General features: G+C 45.4%; 1 protein-coding gene across 1 annotated transcript in view; it reads right to left on the reverse strand.

The window, feature by feature from the left end:
* Window positions 1-20,792, reverse strand: part of calcr (calcitonin receptor) — a 403,965-nt gene that overhangs the window by 64,325 nt on the left and 318,848 nt on the right. The window contains exon 12 of the mRNA XM_041184474.1: window positions 6,715-6,775. Coding sequence (XP_041040408.1) covers window positions 6,715-6,775 — 61 coding nt within the window. The remainder of the gene's footprint in view (window positions 1-6,714; window positions 6,776-20,792) is intronic.

The raw sequence follows: 20,792 nt of genomic DNA on the forward strand, positions 1-20,792 counted from the left end.
CTTCTCTTTGAATGTAAATTCTCATGCTATTACCAGGCCCATTGAACTCCACCTCTTCTAACAATAAAACCCTTTTCATACTATCAATTTTATTAGTAATGTAAACATATTGCTTGGTCTCTCCTAGCTAGATGCAGGATTTCACTCCACTTCTTGAATGCTCTATTCAACAAAATGAAATACACCCAACCTTACTCTTTACATCTCAAAGCTACTATACATCAAAGCACCCAGACTAGCTGGCTTTAATCTAACTAATACTCACAGACACACCCACAGACTAAACCTCTATTTTAAAAACATAATTTCCAATAACATTATATACATTAATAGCTTCATGATAACATAAATACGCCATTTGGGAGGGGTAAGACACCCTTTGGGGTTGTTAAAAGTGAACATGATTATGCACTTTTTATGCACAAATTCATTGGAACTGTCAAGCGGTAAAAGAGGTGTTCAATAACTGTCTAGCTGTCAAGGAATTGTCCAATTATCAAGGAAATGTCCAGGGATTATTCAGCTGTCAAGGAAATGTCCAGCTGTCAGGGACATATTAAGGAGCTGTCCTGCTGTCAAATCTGCCGAACCTAACCAGGAAATGTCAAATCTCTCAAAGCCATCCAGGAAATGTCAAATCTGTCAAAGCTATCCAAGAAATGTCAAATCTGTCAAAGCTATCCAGGAAATGTCAAAGCTGTCAAAACTATCCAGGAAATGTCAAATCTGTCAAAGCTAGCCAGGGAGTGTCAAATTTGCTAAAGTTACTGAAGAACTGCCAAAGCTGCCAAGGAACTGTCCAAGGATACTAGATGAATTGGGATGGAGGCGGTAAAGGCAAAAGCTGATGGGGGGCATGGGTTGCACTGAGTTGACACTAAGTTGGCACAGGGGGTATGGGTCCAATAACAGTTGGTAGGGGGCATTAAGTTGGCATTGGGGTATAGGGGCAATGGGGGTGGGCAGAGGGTATCCAGGTTGGCATAAGAGTATGGGGCCATGAGGGGTGGGTGGGGGGCATTGATGGCATAGGCTGGCATGGATAGGGCATAGGGAGTGTGTACGGAGGGTGGAGGGGGTGAGGACTGGAGGGATGCTTTTTTAACTATTTTATTTATTTAAACACAGCATCAGGGCACAGAGGCAGGCCTTGTGCCCAGCCCACCTCCATGCCCAGCAGCTTGTGGATTCATTCCAGGGTTGCCCGTCTAAACTCCTGTTTCCCCCTGCCCCCCGACCAAAAATCCAAAAAGCAGGAGGAGATTTTCAAAGGTTGGGTTTGCCGAGCCGAGAAATCTCTTGACTCAGCAAACCCGACACAGGGTCAAAAATCTGGGCCTTAAAATTAATTATGTTAGTGAGCATTTATGTTCCTAGATGTATGGACCAATCAAGTACATATAAAGTATATTTTATATATACATCTTTTATATATATATCTTTTATATAGATGTGAACAGATAATTTGGAAATAGACAGTAATCAATATCAAAATATGTTGGTTACACAAGGGCAGCACACTTGAAGTATAGTGTGGAGGGTGGTAAAATATTTCAGAAGAATAAAGACCCATTAGCAAATTGGACAGACAGGTAGTAGATGCAGTTTAATTCAGAGAAATGTGAGAACACCTTTTGAAATCAAAAGAAAAGGAATGTAAGATAAACCTATTGCAAAGATGTTGAAGGGAGCGGATGAATAGAGACCTAAAGATTCTTCCTTGAAATACAGTTAAGAACAATTGCCTGAAAGTGCACATGTTGGCAAATAAAACCAAGATAGTCCAAGTGAGAGCACTGTATCCAGTTTTGAGTGTTTTATAAAAAAAAAAGCCAGCAGGATGCCAGGAATGAGAATTATTTGGACAGACGTGAAATGCGAGAAAGACAAAAGGAGATTTTATAGACCTTTTAAAATTAAGAAGGGGTTTTGATAGGGCAAATATGGAAATACAGCTTCCTTTAGTTGGGGAACAATATTAAGGTGTCATTACATTTAACTTACTTAGATTGAGGGTGGAGCATATTAGAGATTTCTTTCCCGAGATTTGGTGGAGTGTGCTAGTTTTTGCAACAGGGAACGGTTAAGGCAGAGACCATTGCACCTTTTAAGGGAAACATGAATCGATATTTGAAGCAGAGTAAGTTACAGGGTCACGGGAAGAGAACAGAGTACTGTGTACTTTGTACAATCTTGATCTCCTTATTTATGGAAGGATGTAAATGCATTGGAAACAGTTCAGAAAGGGTCTATTAGACTATTACCTGGAATGGCGGGTTGTCTTATGAGGAAAGGTTGGACAGACTAGGCTTGTATCCACTGGAGCTTACAAGAGTGAGAAGTGACTTGACTGAAACATATAGGGTGGAATTGTCCCAGATTTGCACTAAATGCGGTAGCGGGCGGGAAAAATGACGTTTTACCCGCTGGCTGCAATGGCGGCTTTTCACACCATATCATCCTAATCCTGCCTCATTAATTATGCATTCCTGGGAAACATGCCATTTTGATGGTGGGCGGGCTCTCATTCGCCTGTCATGCCATCACCATGCCAGTTCATCACCATATTTAAAGTGCAGCCGTGCGCACACTTTTCAGAGCTCCCATCCCAGGACTGCTGCACGGAAGACATGGCCCCAAAAGGCAAGGAGACTGCAGCCCCTCAGTTTATTGACATGTCCCTCGAGCACCTTTTGGAGGCAGTGGAGGCCCACCATGATGCCTGCCATGATTGCCTGCTCTGGGCAAGGACCAACAGGCAAGGTCACCAATCCAGCATGAGAGGTGCTGGCAGCAGTGGTCAGCGCCAATGCCCTGTAAAAGAGGACAGCCACCTAATGCTGAAAGAGGATGAATGGTCTCATCCGTTCCCGCAGATTAAGTTACTCTTCTCATCACTCTCAAACACATCACACATCCACAGGGATCTCAAACCTCACGGGACAACACCACTAACTCTCACACCCACCGTCACATCTCCATTAGGCTCATATCCTCTGCTCTTTTGCTTCCACATCCCATCCATGGCTCTGCTCACCACACAAACATTCCACCCAGTGCCATGTGGCCTGCTCACACTCTCTCCATCTGTTTACATGCAGGAGAAGCTGGCTCACAACAGCAGAGAGAGGTCCAAGGCTAGGGGCGGAGTGGCCCACAATAAGCCGCTCACTCACTTTGAGGAGTGTGCCATTGCGCTGGATGGTGAGGATGTGGACTGTGCCTGTGGCGATGGGTGAGATCGGCGGCAAACAATCCGTAAGGATCCTGCACCATATCATCCCTCTCTCAAAGCAAATGTGAGTGCTCTCTCTCTTGCTTTTGACTCTGCTGACATGCACTAATTATCTCTACTTCGGTTCATGGGGAGCTCTGCCAAGTGACCGACACCCTCAGCCAGCCAGTCCCTCAGCTCCATCCACATCCTCACCTCCAGCCAAGAGGACACCTCCTCCATTGTAGAGCTGGAAATAAACAGCCTGGAAGACCCATCATAGTGCTTACCCACACCCTCCAGCAGCACAGAGACACACACCTCGGGCACCTGAAAGGAGGAGGAGCGGCAGCTGGACACCCCTGAGTCATCCACTTAGGAATCTCAGAGTCTATCCTCTTTCTCTGAGTCCTCTTTGCCTGTGACCCCCTCAACCTTATCCTCTATCACCGCCGAAGGGGCAGCTGGCCCACAGGAGGACAGCCAAAGCAAACTGAGGCCCCCAAGGCCTTGGCTCTCCAGAGGATACACGCCGAAGTTATCAGAGGCAACAGGGCCAAACATTGCACAGGCTGTCTCCACCCCTGCTGCCGATGTCAGGGCAGCACCTAGAAGCCTAAGGCTTTCAAAATTCTGATCACAATTGGTTGCACAGGTGTACACATCTTGTCACTTTATAGTCTGAAAACATATTCGCTTTTGCTCAATATTATGTAATGGTGTCTTTCAGCTTCATTGACAGGCTTTGTGTGTCTTCACACTGCATTCCCCCCCCCCCAACCCCCCACCCCCCCCACACAACTAATAGTTCAGCTGCACGAAGCCGGCCCATGAGTGATTCTGGGGAGATAAGTGTATGTGTGGCAGGGCCTTTTGGAGCCTCGTGTAATCTCCCACACATGTGTATCCTTCCCGCACAACACTCATCTCAATGCCCTGAGCATTTCCACTGCTGCCTGCTGGGGTTCACTTTCAGTTGTCTATCTGAGCTGACCTGCATCTCCACCCACCCACTGATCACACTCCCATGCAGCACTTGATCTCGCTCACCATGACTCTCGTTTCACTTTTGATTTAGTAAGCATGGTGTGTCTAACATTTTTCTTCGGGTCCCCTGCCCTTTCCCATCCCCCAGTCAATCATTTCCTTTCCCCTATCACTGTCGACTCCCCCTGGCATCACCTTCTACCTCCCCATCGTCACCTACCAGCCACAACCCTTTTCTTTCCGGGATAGCCGGGTGAATTTGCACATTCATTTCCTCCCAGAAAATCCCACCTCCACTCACATTAACCTCCCTGACATCCTTCCCACCCCCAGGGTCCATGTCTGCCTCCAAGTCCCCACTAACCACCCTTGCCATCCCTTCTACTGATAGCATTGCCCTCTCACCCTCCCAACCTACTGCTTCACTCTGCCCTCAGTCTTTCTCACCATTTCATCATTCCCTCCTACAACACCCACCCTCAGTTTGCTCCCAAGGAGGCAGTCATGGACTCAACAGAGCCCTCCCACACACATTCACCTGAACATCCCCCACTATGGTTTCCTTCCCCTCTTGGAACTCCTCCTAACCACCCCCTCCTGCCCCCCCCTTGGAACTCCTTCCCCTGTCAGACTCCAGCCCCCTTAGTCCTTCCCCCTTCTGCCTCTTTCCTTCACCCTTACTTCTTCCTCTCCCAGGTGTCCTTCCCCCTCTCCAAACTCCTTCCCTTACACCTATCTCCCCAGTTGCCATCTTCTTCCCCGTTACCCCCTCCTTCCCCATACTCCCTCCCCACTCTTCACCCTTCACCCCTTCTTTCTTTCCCTGCTCCCATCCTCACCCCCAATAACTCCTTTCCCTGCTCCCAACCTCAGCCCCCCACACACCTTCCTCTCCCAGTTGATCCTAGACCTTCCTCTCTCACTCCCAGTGCATCTTCCTCTCCCAAACATGGCTGGACCTTCCCCTCCACCCCCTCGACTATCATCCATTGTGAGCAGATCTTCAATGGTGATTTTCCACCTTCTGTGAACTGCTTCGCAGCACAGCCATGTCTATAAGAATCCACCCAGCAATGCAATGGATGTTCCTTCAGGATCCTGTTACTGTCGGGCTCCAGCATCTTCTGCTCCTTAGATGTCCGCCATGTGAGCAAGGCCCTGACATTAAGTCCCAACTTCTGCATGTCATATTTGTCAAGACATGTTGTGCACCAATGTGTTTTCCTGCCAATGCGGGTGGATGATCTAGTGTGGGAGGCTAATTCCGGTGAGCTTGGTTTATAATGATATGCAGATGTATTACAATGAGTTTCCCAACATCCGACGGTAGGAAGTGTGGCCCGCCATTAACGGGATGAGTGGACGATTGCAAACTGGTTTCACAATGTCATGAGAACTGATTTTTGGCCTTCTCATCATATTATCCACTCGCGCCACTGAACACACCCGACACTAGGGGACTTGAGAAGGTAGAAAGGATGTTTCACCTTGTGGGAGAATCTAGATCTAGGGGTCACCGTTTAAAAATGAAGGGTTGCTCATTTAAGACAGAAATGAGAGAAATTTTTTTCCTCACAGCGTCATGAGTTGTTGGAACTCTTTTCATCAAAAGGCGGGTGAAGCAGAGTCTTTGAATATTTTTGAGGCAGAGGTAGATAGATTCTTGATAAGGGGGTGAAAGGTTATCAGGGGTAGGCGGGAATGTGGAGTTGAGGTTACAATCAAATCAGTTAAGATCTTAATGAATGATGAAGCAGGCTCAAGGGGCTGAGTGACCTACTCCTGCTCCTATGTTCAGTACAATTAGTTTTGGGTTGCTTTAGTAAAGGGATAGCAGATATACAATGGGCCAAATGGCTTCCATCTATGCTGTAAATGTCTATGGTTCCTCTCTTCTATCTCACACATTTCTTCCCTTTTCTGGTTTTCTCTCCCATGTTCTTTTCTTTCTTGAAGTCTCCTGTTTGTCTTCTCTTTCTTTTCCCCTTCCTTTGCTTTATAAACATGTTCCAATCCTATTTAGCTCTGCATGGAGAGACTGTGCATAGGAATAATGGCAGGCCAGGAAGTCAATAGGTCACCTGACTAAGAAGGTTAAGAAGCAGTCCAGAAAGCCAACGAGAGCAATCTGGTGAAGCAAGGTGGAAAAAGGAAGGCACTGAAATATTGGGAGAATAAATGATCTAGCCAAAAGCACAACAACAAGCTCGTCATACTGGTGAGCTTGGAATTAGTGGGTGAAATTTAGAAGAAAAAAAATCAAACAGACATGGCTGTACTGAGAGGAATGACTGACATAAACTGTTACCAACCATAAAAGAACCCAAACAGTCCCATCCCCATCATCTTTAGAATAATTTAAGCTCAGTTGTTTATTTTAGGGCAAATTAAAGTTCCAACTTTGTGAAAAGTGACAATTTGCATGAGCGACCTGGGTATTTGAGAAGCTGAGAATTAGCAACACTTTCAAGGGAGGAGAGAGAAAACTGGAAGAAGAGTTAAAAAAAACTTACTTGTCATCAAAGTATTTCATTCTGGCCACTGCGTGAATGGTGGCTGGTATTAAAGGAAATCCTGAAAGAGAAGTGACTAGACGTTAGAGTTTGCTCTCCTTGCACTTCAGAAGTTTTAATTTATAAACAATACATCCTCAAGTAATAAACCTTGTCACAATCACCCACCCCCACCAATGGAAAATCACAGATGCACTCTTTCCATTAGCATATACTTGGAAAATTCAAATTGTAAGGCTTGAGGTTACAATTTTAGTAGAACATCACCTTCAAAGTAAATGAATTAATTGGAATGGATCATTTCTCATCAAATATCACAGCACATCATAATGAATACAGAATATTAACACGCTAAGAACAAGCCACACACTTTGAGACATTGCAACATGCTAATAGCAAGCATGAATTATTATGAAGAAGAGAATAAAAGGAAATTAAATGTTAGGAAAATTTTAATCCATTAGGGTTTCCGGCCAAATGTAGAATTGGTATGATTGAATCATTTGTCCCTAACAGAGGAATGTGAAAAGGTTAGAAGTATCGAACAATAAAGGGAGGATCTGACACAGCACAGAATGGGTGGCTGTCCATTGCCAGTCGCTTCAAAGTGACTACCGCACTCAACTTTTTTGAAAGTGGTTCATTCCAGGTCTCCAGTGGGAGTCTCTGTGGAATATCACAATCCTCCACTCATAAATGCAGAAGGGAGGTCACCAATGCCCTTTTCAATAAGGCACAGAGCTACAACCAGTTCTCCCTGGATGAAGCCAGCTAGGCTGCCAGAGCAGTGGGATTTGCAGCAATCTCTGGTTTCCCACATGGCCAGAGTGCCATCAACTACACACATGTGGCTTTAAGAGCTCCCTGGCAGCAGCCAATAGTGTTTGTCAATAGAAAAGGCTCCCACTCTCTTAACATGCAGCAGATCTGTGATCACCAAAAGTAGATTATGCATGCTTGTGTGAGGTACCCTAAGAGCTCACACGACTTTTACATCCTGAGTCACTCGCAGGTGTCACAGATTTTCAAGGGCCCTCAGGGCACTCAGGGCTAGCTCATCAGTGATAAAGGCTACCCCAAAAGACACGGCTAATGACGCCTGTTCATTGACCACTGAGTGCTTCAGAGGAGAGTTACAATGCGTCTCACTCTACAGCGCGCTCATTGATCGAGCAGACCATTGACATGTTCAAGATGAGTTTCAGATGCCTGGATCAGTCAGGTGGTGCTCTAGATTACTCTCCCCAGAGGGTGTCCCAATCATTCTGGTTTACTGCACCGCACACAGCCTGGCGCTCCAAAAGGAGAATGAGTTGCTACATGGGGAGATGGAGGAGCTGCATATCTCCTCTGATGGGGAGGACACCAAAAATGATGACATTGAAGAGGGCAAGGATGATAAGAGGAAGAGGCCATTGCACGGGCCAGATGTGGCAGATGTGCCCATGAGACCTTGATAGCGACAAGGTTCCAGGTGATGAAGAAGATTAGCTCATACAAGCTCATTTCACCTATCCCTTTGATTCAGGGTAGACATTAACACCTTCTTTATTATCCTCAACATCTCAATGAAGGATATCAATCTCAGAATGAGTAGTCGCAATCTTACGTAATAATGACCTCATCCTTGGAAGACTAGGCAGCCTATGTAGCAGTTTTGTAATGGGACAAGAACTTCACCAGCGTTCACAGTGAAGCAACCAGACATGATGCAGTCCTTTCAATCATCTCACCAACATCTAACTACCTAGGGCAGCCTTCAAGAGGCAGGAACAGCACTGCAAACATCAGTGCGCTCATGGCAGGATGCCTGGAGAGTTGCAAGGTGCCTCAAGGGGGTCAATCACTGGTTCTCATTTGACCGTCTGAGGACTGATCTGAATCTGCACTGCAGCATCCCTCCAAGGGCCATCTCTCATCCATGAATAATGTTCCGGCCTCATCCTCAGACAGATCATTCTCCAGGACTCTGACCTGTCACTGACAATTATGGATGCGAGTCTGTGAATCAGGTTACCTTGTGTGCACAGAGAGAGCTTCGGCAGGACCATCGTCACGTCTTTGAGAAGCACTCATGACCCAGCCTTCGCCAGGAGTTTCCCAAGTTCATGTCCAGTATTGCATGGAATCTGGCAGAGAGGTGGCCCAGTCAGTCTCAACACAGCATTTAAGGATTACTTAGTAACTTCATTTCTACTAAAGACCACACAACAGACGTCCTGGAGCTTCGTTCTCATCCCATTACAGTACTCCACATTTTCATTCTAGCAGGTTGAGATAAGCACGAGGAAGTCTAGGAGGCTGTTGACACTGTCACGATCAGAGAACCACGTCGATTGCCCTTCTGAGAACTAGCACAGAGATTATGTTTAGCTACGCTAGCCTGACCTTCAGGTGCAAACAGCATCCTCACACGTAATTGGCCGGCATCATGAGGCTAGACACACACCTATAACATCACATAGTCGTGGCCGTCGGGCAGACATTTCAGGAGTCACCAAGTGCTAACTAGGCTCATTGCTCTGCATCATGCAGGTGGTGAGCAGGAACTATTATAGGGGTAATGTTTGGACGTAAATGCGGTCAGGAGTTAACACTACAGGCCGCCATGAAAGGCTAAGGTCCCCAACGATTACTTAAACTGTAACCCACACCCAAACCTGACAGTCATTATGTGGAGGCCATTGAAAATGCACCTGGTTGAATCACTCCAATGTGGCTCACCTTTAAAACCTATAACATCCACAGAGAACAGGTTTCACTGCAGCAGCATCAGGATAATGAACCAAACTCCAAAATCTATGAGGCCATATTATGTGATCCTCAGACACAAGTCCTACAAAAGAATTGCCCAACCATCATGTTGATAGAGCGCCTGGCTTTGTTCATGTCGCTTCTATGGACATAAAGGTTACTGAACTGAGATTTAGTAAGACACCACAGATCTAAAGGACACGATGGGATCTACTTGAGGAGGTGGGGCGGGTCATCTGTTACACTTGGATGTGCTGGGAACATTGCATCACATGGAAGAACCATTCAGTAGTTGAGACTTTGAGACAGAAAAAGAAAATATATTTAGAGATGTGCAAAGTGCATACAGTGGCTGAACACCCATGCCACCATTGTGCTCTCAGTACATCTTAATTGTCTAATCCTAACGCTACATCTAGGTGTATGCCCAACATACGCAGCAGAGGTGGAGGCAGCCTGCTAAATGCTACGTCCCATTGTCTGAGAGGGCCTTGGCGGACATCCTCTGGAGGCTTGAAGCCTGGAGCACCCTGGCCTGATAAGGGTTTCCTGCTGTAGAGCGGGGGCACCCCATTTGGCCTTACCAGTTGATGGGGCAACAGATAGAGGGGATTTGGAGTGGCTGGACACCCTTGGAGTGTCCTGTATAGAGGACCCCAGGGTGTCTGGCTGAGGCTCCTCCTCACTTTCAGTGCCCAAGGGCCCCTCCCTGACTCCTTGAGGAGAAGGGGCACTTGGAGGGAGGTCAAGCTGTCTTGTCACCCTCTGTCTAGCCACTGATGGATCCCACTCATTGCTACAGTAATGGTGCGCAGGTCCAAGAGCATATCCAGCAGAAACTGATGGACCAGGGTCTCCAAGGCAGATGCCACCCTTTCAATGGTGACCTTGATACAGTCGCATTCCGGAGCCATGACATCAGACAGAACATGAAAGAGTTCCTCCATCCTTCATTCTAATCTGGTGAACAGATACCAGACACACATAACCAAACACCGAACTATTGAAAAACTGAACACTACAAGCAACATTTAAAGAGAGCCTGCACTAGTTCAAGCCAGCCTACACCTCTTAAAGGTGAAATGCCATCTAGCTGTTCCCCTGCCTGTCTTTGGAGCTCCAACACTTCTCTGAGGGCCGATTTCAGAGGCTTGTCATCGGATTTGGACTCAGTAGAGTTTTGGCATCCAGCAGTCCTCTGAGTGTCAGAATGGCTGTCATTGCCTCCGCCTTCTTTGGAGCTGTTTCTGTGCTGTGCTCCCCACATAGTGACCCCAAGCCTGCTCCAGAACTAGGTCCCATTGTGGTGTGTGTTTATGCGCTGGTGGAGGATGCAGTTGAACGCAGTGATTGGTCTACTGTGATGGACCCTCACTGCCTTGTTGGGAGATGCCAATCTCGCCTTCGGCGTAGGGACTGTCCCTCTCCTCGCTGGCCAGCTCTGCCATCTGCTTCTCGAAGTGGGTGAGTGGCCTCAATACTGGCATCCCCCTTCTAGGCTGGGATCTCTTCCTCTTGTTCTGGGCAATCTTGTTCTGCATGAAGACAGATGGATAGACAGTGAGCACCATGGATGCAAGAGCAGATCATAAGCACGCATGCCTGCTGTGTGTGCTGAGTGGTCCACCGTAAGGGCTGAAGATGTGACAGGATGTCATAGGACCTGATGATGTTAAAGTGTGTGTAAGGCAATCAGTGACAATGTCCCTTCTGCGGGTAGTGTGTGAGATTTCTGTGGACTGTAACCCTGTGAGTGCCTTGTGAGAGTGAGAGTTGGGAGTGAGGAGAAGGTTGACCTACCCTGACGGAGTGGATGAGATAATTTATCCTTTTACGGCACTACACGGCGGGCTTCTTCAGGGATCCACAATTGCTGAACTCCGTGGCGACTTCCTCTCAAGTCATGGTGAGGCTGGTGGACCTTCTGCTGCCATCTCTGGGATAGAGGGTCTCCCACTGGTCCTGGACTGCCTGGAGGAGTCCCTCCTGGCACCTGTCACCAAACCTGAGAGCAGAGGGTTTGTCTCTTCTAGGGGAAATTTTTGTCTTTGCCACAACAAATCCTGGGCTGCAGAGAGTGAGTCTGTGTGCGGGTGCCATTTACACTGGCAGCCAGACCTTCGACTCATGAGGTAACAGTGGGGCGGACGAATCCCAGCCTGCCCCATCATGAGATACGGCAAGCTGCTCATTAATGCATAAATAAGGAGCTGAAAAGCAGCTGATGTGGCACAGAAACTCAGCCCATCGCCTAGTGAGAATCACGTCGACTTCCCCGTCTGGCACTGCACTTAGTCTCTGGAATAAAAAATTCCGCCCTGAGGTTTTGACCATAAATTGTGGGCCCCTTTTTCTTTTAAATGCCAGGGGGTATCTCATCATCTTTGCAATAAATCCTCAGCTGATGGATAATAACTGATTTAAAGAGATGGGGCAAATATTGGATAAGGCGAGAAAACAAGCACAGAGTTTACAATGTGTGATTAACTCATGTCTGCTCAAGGCACTGCAGACAGCTTGCAAACTTTGTGCTGCCTGTTGATTTAAATGATAGCAGCTTAAAAACCAACATTTATGCACATGCAAGGCTAGCACTGTTATGGTTTATGTCTTGGAGATATGCACAAATGACAAACCAAATTCTATGTATATGTAGGATGGGGAGGCAGTGACGTAGTGGTATTGCCACTGGACTAGTAATCCATTGATGCAGGATAATGTTCTGAGGACTCAGGTTCAAATCCTGTCACAGGGATTTAAATTCAATTAAAAATCTGGAATTAAATGATTCTGGAACTAATGATGATGATCATGAAACCATTGTTGTAAAAATCCATCTGTTTCACTAATGACCTTTAGGGGAGGAAATCTGCTGTCCTCACTTGGCATGGCCTACATGTGACTCCAGACCCACAACAAGGGTACCAAATGCTGGCCTGGCCAGTGATGTCCACATCCCATGAATAGTTTCTGTTTCTCAGTTACTACACCCAGGTTTAACTAATCAGACACACATAACTGAACACTATAACCTTTAAAGCTAGACTTCACTACTTCAAGCCACCCTATACCCCTTAAAGGTGAAATGCAGTTTAGCTGCAACAGGTGATGAGGGATGGAAATAATGCAGGGACCCAGGGTTCTCTGATGCAGCTGCATGAGATGGTCAGGAAAAGAGAGGCTCTCTCCTCTCAGGGGCCAGGAAGTCCTCCAAACTGATACTTCAAAGACAGTGGGAGTAGATTGCCATCATGGTTGATGCCAACAGCCTAGCTCTGCAGACCTGGATGCAGCATCACAAAAAGTTAAATGGGTGCACACAAGTAGTCAAGGTTAGTGAAAGCAAATGCACATACCATATCCTTACCAATGAACCTAGCCTCACACACTGCTCTATTCATTATACCCTCTTCACTCACCTTCTAACAGTCTCCATCACTTATGACTCATACCTCACATTCATTGCTTCACCTCAGCCACACATGCTTAGCACTGCCTCAAACCTCACACCTGTATCTCATAGCTTGCAAACGTTACCAGGTATTCAACTTTGACAGGCTCATCACCCAAACACATTGCACACTCACTGACACACTACCCTCTCTCAGAACAAGATGGTCTATAATCAGAAGCAGCAGTAGCAGGGACAAGCGTACCTGCATACCCTCAGCCCCAAGGAGGGTGGCCTTTATTGGTGCGGCTACTACTGAAGCCGTAGCCAGCGCTGAGGCTGAAATCATAAGGACAATGGTATATTTCTACTTAATCCACCTTCTCAGATCCCACTTCCCCTCATCCCACAATCTCTTCTGATGTGTTAGCATGTATCTCTTGCTTGCTCCCCCTCCCATTACTCCATCCTTACCCTTCTGTCTTTCTTCTTTCAGCTACTGCCTCCTGGTCAGGAACTGCTGTGGAGCCTAAAGTCCAAGAGGAACAATGGAAATTGATGTACAATAAACAGTCACTTGCTCTCACACTAGCTCAGATATTGGCACTGTGCATACTTTAGAGGGTAGCATTGAGGCAGGAGCTGCATGTGATGAATCAATGGGCACGAGTGGATTGTGGCCAGGGCAGGAGGAAGAATGTCAGCTACCCAGAGGATGAGGTTGCATACAAGTTCCGCTACAGAGGACTAGATGAGGACTTTGATGGGGTGGCCTACAGAAAAAGCTGATGGGAATCCAGAATGAAATGCTTGTTGCATCGATGGGCCTGCCAGAAAGCTAGTTGTCACAAAGGAGTCGGCTCCAATTTGGCATAGGGCTTTGGAGCCCATCTTTTCTAGCATGAAAGTGGTGACCAATTCCATGAGAACACTTGTAGATCCAACCATGATGTAGGATCTGATGGCTGTTTTCTCAGCTTCTATTGCAGCTCAAATATAAGTCACCCAACATTTGATTGCTGCAGTGGAAGCTCAAAGCTTAGATCATGAAATCTTAACTCATTGCCATGCAAACCCAGCTTGTTGCCATGAGACACAGATTGCTGCCAACACGTCTGTGCATACCAGTGCTTAAAGGAGCTTTCAAGGTCTCACAACAATCCCACAATCTGTGCTCCAGCAAATTACTCAGATTACTGAGATATTTCCCTGAGGATTGGTAGTGGCTTTGTCTAGCATGAACCTAGTATTCTCTCTCAGGATGACAGCCTTTGTGCTTTCACCTGTATCAATCCATCAGTGCCCCTGTTGTTGCCTGTTGTGAAATGGTGCAGTCTGAAGCCAATCCTTCTAGGTACAGAACTGCTGGAGGTTGTCCTGCTGGGCTATCTGCAATCTCCCCCTACCGAAAATCAGCAGCATCCACCACTGTAACCAAAGATGCAACCACTGGGATAGCGCTGCTGTTGGATCCAGTGCCATGGTTTGTTGGGGCAAAAGGATCCAGGTTACATGCTTGTTTTGGGGTGACCAAGTTGGTACCAAGACAAAGAAGATCAGTAGACTGTTCTTATAAGTAACACATTCTATTTATTTACAAAAGGGAGTGCAGCAGCTACCCTTGTGTGCTTACAACTCAAAACTCTGCCTTTATTCTTCAGACTCTAACTCAAGACTACTGACCACAGAGGTAGCCTGCGCTACTCTGCTATTGGGTATCAAGATCATGTGATCTTACAACATTTGTCTTAAAGATATATTGCGCATCAGATTACTACATCCCTCCCCCGTTACTCAGAAATACATTTTATAATTCTTTTCAAAATATCAAATTATTCACACAGATCAATAATTTACAAAGTCAGTCTTTCTGGGGTTTTCCTTATGTGTGTAGAACATCTCAGCTCTACAGCTTCTGATGTTGTCTGAGCATCTGGTTCTTCAGTAGGTACCTGCAAATCTGTTTCTTCAACTCTTTCAGGTAAGTCGGCCCTTCAGACACATCTGGACTTAGTTGAGTTCTTTCAACAGGAGATGTTAATTCAGTCACGAACACTGGTGGAATCATTTCTGGGTATTTTGTATCTCTCCTTCCTATGTGATCCACATGTCTCCTTATTACTTGATCTTCCACTTTCATGTGGTAGGAAAGAGGACACGTTACTGCACTTATTTCACCAAACAACCATGCTGATCCTTCTCTAAACTTTTTCACAAATACTTCCTCTCCTAGGTTAAACGTCCTGTCATGACTGTGGCAGTTATGTCCAATTTTCTGACTTCCCTGCCTGCTTCCCACCTTCCCTTCCAAGTTTGGCATAATTAGGCTCAGTCTCGATCGGAGATGGTGCTTCATCAACGATACTGCAGGTGTGACACCTGTTGTCGTATTAGGGGTGGTTGTATAACGGAAAAGAAAACATGCTAATTTAGTCACTATAGAATCTCCAGACAATTTCTTCATACCAGCTTTGAACATCTGAACTGCTCTCTCGGTCAATCCATTTGAAGAAGGGTGGTATGGTGAAATTCTCAAATGAGCAATACCATTGATGCTTATAGATTGGTGAAATTCAGCACTCGTGAATACTGTTCCATTGTCTGATATGAGCACTTCAGGTAGTCTGTTGATTGTGAAATTTTGTCGTAGCTTGTCTATTGTAGCAGAAAATGTCAGTGGCCTCACTTCATATATGTTCATCCATTTTGAGTGTGCATCTACGGTAAGTAGAAACATTGGTCAGGATTTCCCAGTCAGCGAGCTGGGGGGCGGGGGGGCTTGCCAATATGTAAAATGACGCCGAATGATGTCAGGTGGAACTCCCAATGTCACCCCGCCCCATTTCAATTTTCAGGTCAGCGGGGGCTCAGCCGAATCAGCTGTGTGCCTGCCAACCTGACAACGGCCTATTGAGGCCATTGACAAAGTCATTAATGTATTTAGTGGACCTGCCCATCCAACCTTAAGGCTTGGCGGGCAGGCCGGGAGCCCTGATGGGCATTGGAAAAAGACTGAAACCTCATCCACGGGCGGGATGAGGTTTTATATATGTTTATAAATTTTTAATAAAAGTGAAACTGACACTGATGGACATGTCAGGGAATTTTTTTTCCTCTGTTTTCAATATATTTTGATGTGTAGCCGATCTCCCTGAGGCAGCACTGAGCCTCAGGGAGGTGAGTGCGCTCTTTCGTGCACATGCGCAAGAGAGCGCACTCTCGGTTCAGGGAATTCATCCCCCCCTCCTGCTCGCACAGGGAGCACTTAATGCTTCCTTGCGGACGTCACGCTGGGCGGGCCTTAATTGGCCCGTCAACATAAAATGGCGGCGTGCCCCCGATCGGGGACCCAGATCGAAGGTGCATCTCCAAGCACCTGCTCTTGAACTTCCTCCCCCCGACAAGGGAAAATTCTGCCCATTGTTCCCCTAAAAGGTCCCACATAGTCGATGTGTTCTCGTACCCATGGCCTTTTTGGGCACTGGAAGGCATGTGACGGAGCAGTTGCAGGTAATTCTTGAATTTGCTGAAACTGCATGCAACTTCTTACTAAGTTTTCTATTTCTCCATTCATCCCAGGCCACCATAAAAAGCTGCATGTTTTAGCCTTCATTTTGGAAATTCTGGGATATGCACTGTGAATTTCAGATAACAATGGCTTTTGTCCTTTTGGAAGATCAATCACTTGTGCTCCCCACAATAAGATACCTTCCTGGCTGGTTATTTGGTATCTTCTCTGGAAATGGGGTTTCATTTAATTAGATTCTTTTTGTTGTGACCAATCATAAAGAACTTGATCTTGCACTTTGGATAAGATTGGGCCTCAATTTGTCCAATCTTTAATCTGTCTAGCACATATCGGTGATAAGTCCAGGAAGTTCAATAATAATGTGAATTCTTGAGGAATTGGAACAGCCTTATCTTTTACTTGCAGGAGCAAACAACTGAGTGTATCTGCATTTGCAATTTGACTTCTGGATCTATGAATGAAAGTATACTCATATGCTGCGAAGACCAGTGCTCGTTTTTGTACTCTTGCTGAGGCTACAGGGCATATAGACTTGTCTTTGCTGAATAATCCCAATAATGGCTTGTGATCCAATACGATAGAAAAATAATGACCATGTACATACTGATGAAACTTCTTAACACTGAAAATGATTGCCAGGCCTTCTTTTTCTATTTGAGAGTACGCTTTTTCTGCAGTATTGGGTGTTCTCGATACATATTTTATAGGTCGTTCTGATCCATCATCCAATCGATGGGAAACCACTGCTCCCACTCCAGAGGGAGATGTGTCACACGTTAATATCAACTCTTTTTGTGGATCAAAATGTACTAGAAGCATTGATGATTGTAACAACTGTTTCATTTTTCTGAAAGCTTCTTCTTGTGGTGTTTGCTATGATCATCTCTGTTTTTTCTTGAGGAGGTAATACAATGGTGCCAGTTCTGTCAGCAAATTAGGCAAGAAGGGTCCATAGTAATTGATCATCCCCAAGAATGATTGCAGTTCAGATGTATTCTTTGGCATTGATGCTTCTCTAATGGCTTTCACTTTTTCTTCAACTGGATGAAGGCCTCGCGAATCTACTTTGTGACCTAGGTAAATTAACTCTTTCACTTGGAATGTGTATTTTTCCTTTTTCAACCACGCTCCAACCTGCGAAAAATATTTCAAAACTTCTTCCAAGTTCATCAAATGTTGCTTTTCAGTGAGTCCAGTCATGAGAACATCATCCAAATGAACTACAGTGTGGGGCAGCCCCTGTAGTAAACTTTCCGTGGTTCTTTGGAATATGGTGCAAACGAGTGTATTGGTACAATACTTTGTGTGTATTAATGGTGACAAACTTCCAGGAGGCCTTCTCTAATTCCAAATGTTGATAAGCATGACTCTTTTCAAGCTTCATGTAGGAAGTTCCACCTGCCAGTTCAGTGTACAAGTCTTTAATTTTTAGTGTGGGGTGTCTGTCCAACTTAGCCACTTTATTGGCTGTTAATTTGTAGTCTCCATAAATTTGAATGCTTCAGTCAGGTTTGAGAACAGGTACATTTGGTGCTGCCCACTCTGAAAACTGCACTGGTTGTATCATTCCAAGTTCTTATAATCTGTCCAGTTCAGCATCTACCTTTTCCTGCATTGCATAGGTTAATGGGCTTGCCTTCATGAATCTTGCTGTTGCCTCTGGACCTACATGAGTTTTTTGCTTGTAGCCCCTCAATCTTTCCAAGTCCATCCTTGAAACCCAAGGCATATTTTCATAGTAGCTCTGAAAGCCCATTAGTTCTCTGTTGAAAGATTTCCGTCTGTTCCAATTTAATTTCTTTCAGCCAGTTTCATCTGAGGAGACTAAGTCCATTGCCTGCTACTACCAACAAGGATAATTTTACTGTTTGACCACCGTAGTATACTGTGACTTTACAAATGCCCTTGACTTGTATGTCTTCTCCCATATATGTTTTCAATTTGGCATCAGTTTCTTCCAAATTTAGTTCTTGTTCCCCATGATTCAGGTATTCACCTATCACCATAGTGGCTGTGCCAGAATCCACCTCCTTTCTGAAGGACCTCTCATTCACTCTCATTGTTACATAGAAAGGCTCTGTTCTTCCTACCTTTAAATTATGTAATGAATAAATATCTGAATCTATTATCTCAGGCTTTTCAATGCTGCTAATCTCATTGGATTTTTGCTTTTGTCTGAAAGTTTGCCTGATTCTATCTTTACATTGTCTCATGAGGTGTCCATTTCGATATCAGAAAAAAACATTCAATCATTTTAAACTGTGATTCATTACAAGGTTATCTGCTTCCATCTCTTACCATGATGCCATGTTTTTGCTGCTAAGTTATCTCTTTTAATTTGTCTGCTGTGGTGGCTGCTTCCCACTTCTGAGTAAAGCTTTGCACTTTCGTGCCCTTTTTTGGCTGAGGTCCCCTGCCCAATGTGGAGGACCGTGCCATTTTACCCTCCTTGTATGGCTTTCAAGTCTCACACTGCACCTTCCAATGCTTTCTGAAAATCTAAATTTGTTTCAGACAGTAATCTTTTCTGAATCACATCTTCCTTTATACCGCACACCAAATGACCTCTAAGCATATCATTGATAGATGTACCAAACTCGCAATATTCAGTTAATTGTTTCAGACCTGCTACATAACAAGCAACATTTAAAGCGTTGCATCGTTACTGAAGACTTGGGCTGGTAATGATTTTTTACGAGGTTCACTAAGTCATTAAAACTTTTCAAGTTTGGAGCACTGGGTGCCAACAAGTTTTGAATTAATCCATATGTCCTACTCCCACATGTGGGTAAGGGGATCACGTGCTTCTTCTCCTCCCTTGCAGTGTCATTCGCCTGGAAGAAGAACGTGAGGCGATGAACATATTGAGATCAGTCGTCAGAGGTTGGATCGAAAGGCTCCACTCTTCCAAATTGCAGAATGCTCTGAGGGGATTGCTTCAATGATCAGGAAGGATATTTTTCTTTACTTACAACTGCCATGTGTGCTGCAGCCCGATTTCGGTTCTTCTGATTTTCTTTGTTCTTTCTTGCTTTTTACCTCTCCCTGCCTTTTCTTGCTTTTTACTCTCATTGCCAGTTTGTTTGATCCGGTGCCCTGGTTTTTTGGGGCAAAAGGATCCGGGCTGCACACTTGTTTCGGGGTGACCGAGCTGGTACCAAGACAGAGAAGATCAGTAGACCGTTCTTAGAAGAAACACATTCTATTTATTTACAAAAGGAACTCAGCAGCTACCCTTGTGTGCTTACAATGCAAAACTCTGTCTTTACTCTTCAGACTCTAACTCAAGACTACTGACTACAGAGGTAGCCCGTGCTACTCTGCTATTGGGTATCAAGATCCTGTGATCTTACATTACAACATTTGTCTGAAAGGTATGTTACACATTGGATTATTACAGCTGCTTTGGAGCACTAGGACAGGCAAAGGTTCCCACAAAACAGGCACTAAGAGTGTTTTTTAATGGAATATTGGAAGGTTTGTTTGATTAAGTTGGTTTGGAATAATTGTTTTATGGTGGCATTTATTTCAGCATTTTGGCCAAGAGATGCTCCATGGCAGAGGATTGGTAAGCTGTGTGACTGCTATACAATGGGGATTTGGGGTTGCGTTCAGTGGAACCTCAGTTGAATGAGGTGCTCATGGACAGCTCATCCAGAAAGGGAATGGGTTGATTGTCTCCTCCCTTTTTCCTGCTCCACTTCTTTTTCCCTTTCCTGCTCCTTCTCTTCCTTATCCTTTTTTACCTCGTGATTCTTTCCTGTTCCTGAGCTGCTTGTTGTATTCCTAGTAGTAATGGATGTGACCTCCTGATGGCTAAGTTGTGGAGGATACAGAAGACCACCTCAAATCAGGCCACATCCTGTGAGTACTGGAGGGTCCCTCCAGACCAGTCCAGGAAGCAGAATCATTGCTTCAGCACTCCACTGGTCTTCTCCATGATGTCTCATGTGGCAGTATGGCTCTCAACATGTTGTTGAGTTGCAGAGCAGAATCCAGCCACTCTCTGGTTAAACGTATTGGCTCAGACATTGAAGGAACAGCAGGCTGATACAAAATTACCTCATTGTGATAGCTGCTAGGATAGCTAGCACTCACCAACATGATGTGCAGAGTGCAGTTGCACACCAACTCCATGTTGAGTGCGCAGTATCCTTTGTTGTTTTGGAACGTTTCAGCACTGAGATGCGGCACCCGGAAAGCTACATGTATACAGTTGATGGCTCCCTGAAAAATCCGCTTTTCTGGCAAAGCCACATGTACATTGCCCCTGCTTCTCTCTGTTCAGAGAGAGCACAGTGAACTCTCCTCATTGAAAGACTGACACCTTTCTAATGCAACAGAGGATAGGGATCTTGGAGTTGTTACTTGGAGATGCCACCTGCTTCTGGAAGGATCCTGACA

The sequence above is a fragment of the Carcharodon carcharias genome, chromosome 3, assembly GCF_017639515.1.
Source record: "Carcharodon carcharias isolate sCarCar2 chromosome 3, sCarCar2.pri, whole genome shotgun sequence".
NCBI classification, from domain to species: Eukaryota; Metazoa; Chordata; class Chondrichthyes; order Lamniformes; family Lamnidae; genus Carcharodon; species Carcharodon carcharias.